At 45.9% G+C, this 669-nt stretch overlaps 1 protein-coding gene across 1 annotated transcript; it reads left to right on the top strand.

Moving 5' to 3' along the window:
- Positions 1 to 206: 206 nt before the first annotated feature.
- On the top strand, positions 207 to 664 carry LOC108382735 (receptor-type tyrosine-protein phosphatase alpha-like; the record flags this gene model as incomplete). Its single annotated transcript, XM_017639106.1, has 1 exon — positions 207 to 664. A coding segment is annotated over exon 1 (429 nt), but the record flags the coding sequence as incomplete, so codon positions are not given.
- Positions 665 to 669: the final 5 nt, after the last annotated feature.

Genomic DNA, 669 nt, shown 5'->3' with positions numbered 1-669 from the left:
TCGCGGACAACGCATTCACCGGTACCGACTTCACTGCGGGAAAAATGCTGAAGAATATCTTAAAAGCCCATAAGACCATTTTTACCGGCAATTTTTTTTCTTACTTAGTATTCTAAGGCCCTGTTAGGCACCCTCGTACAATGCTACACATTTCTTACTCCCTTATTCATCGATTCTAATCAATATTATTTCATTTTCACATTTGCAGGGTCCCAAGGATGCCCCGAATTACTACATGGCAACTCAGGCCCCACTCGAGACAACAGTGGTCGATTTCTGGCGCATGATTTGGGAACAACAATCACGCGTAATCATACAAGCAACCGATCTCTATGAGAATGGCATTGAGAAGTGTGCCGAGTACCTGCCACCCTCGGTGACATTGGACAATCACACAACCTATGGTGACTTCCAAATAACATTGAAGCATCGTGAAGTCAAGGATAAATATGCCATTTCGACGTTGATGCTCAAGAACACAGCCGAGAATATGAGTCGCGAACTCACACACTACTGGTATAAATGGCCCGAAACGGGTGTGCCCAGCGAAGAGGCGCCCATAATTGCAATGCTATTAGAGGCGCGCTCATCTCTCAAAGGTTATGTCAACGAAGTGCGCGAAAAGAGTTCGAATGCGGAGCGCGAGTCAAATGCTGACGGTGAAGTAAC

Source organism: Rhagoletis zephyria, unplaced genomic scaffold (assembly GCF_001687245.7).
Source record: "Rhagoletis zephyria isolate East Lansing unplaced genomic scaffold, Rhagoletis_zephyria_1.1 Rzeph_scaffold_28385, whole genome shotgun sequence".
NCBI classification, from domain to species: Eukaryota; Metazoa; Arthropoda; class Insecta; order Diptera; family Tephritidae; genus Rhagoletis; species Rhagoletis zephyria.
The sequence above is the reverse complement of the archived record's forward strand: the minus strand, read 5'-3'. Positions and strand labels throughout refer to the sequence as shown.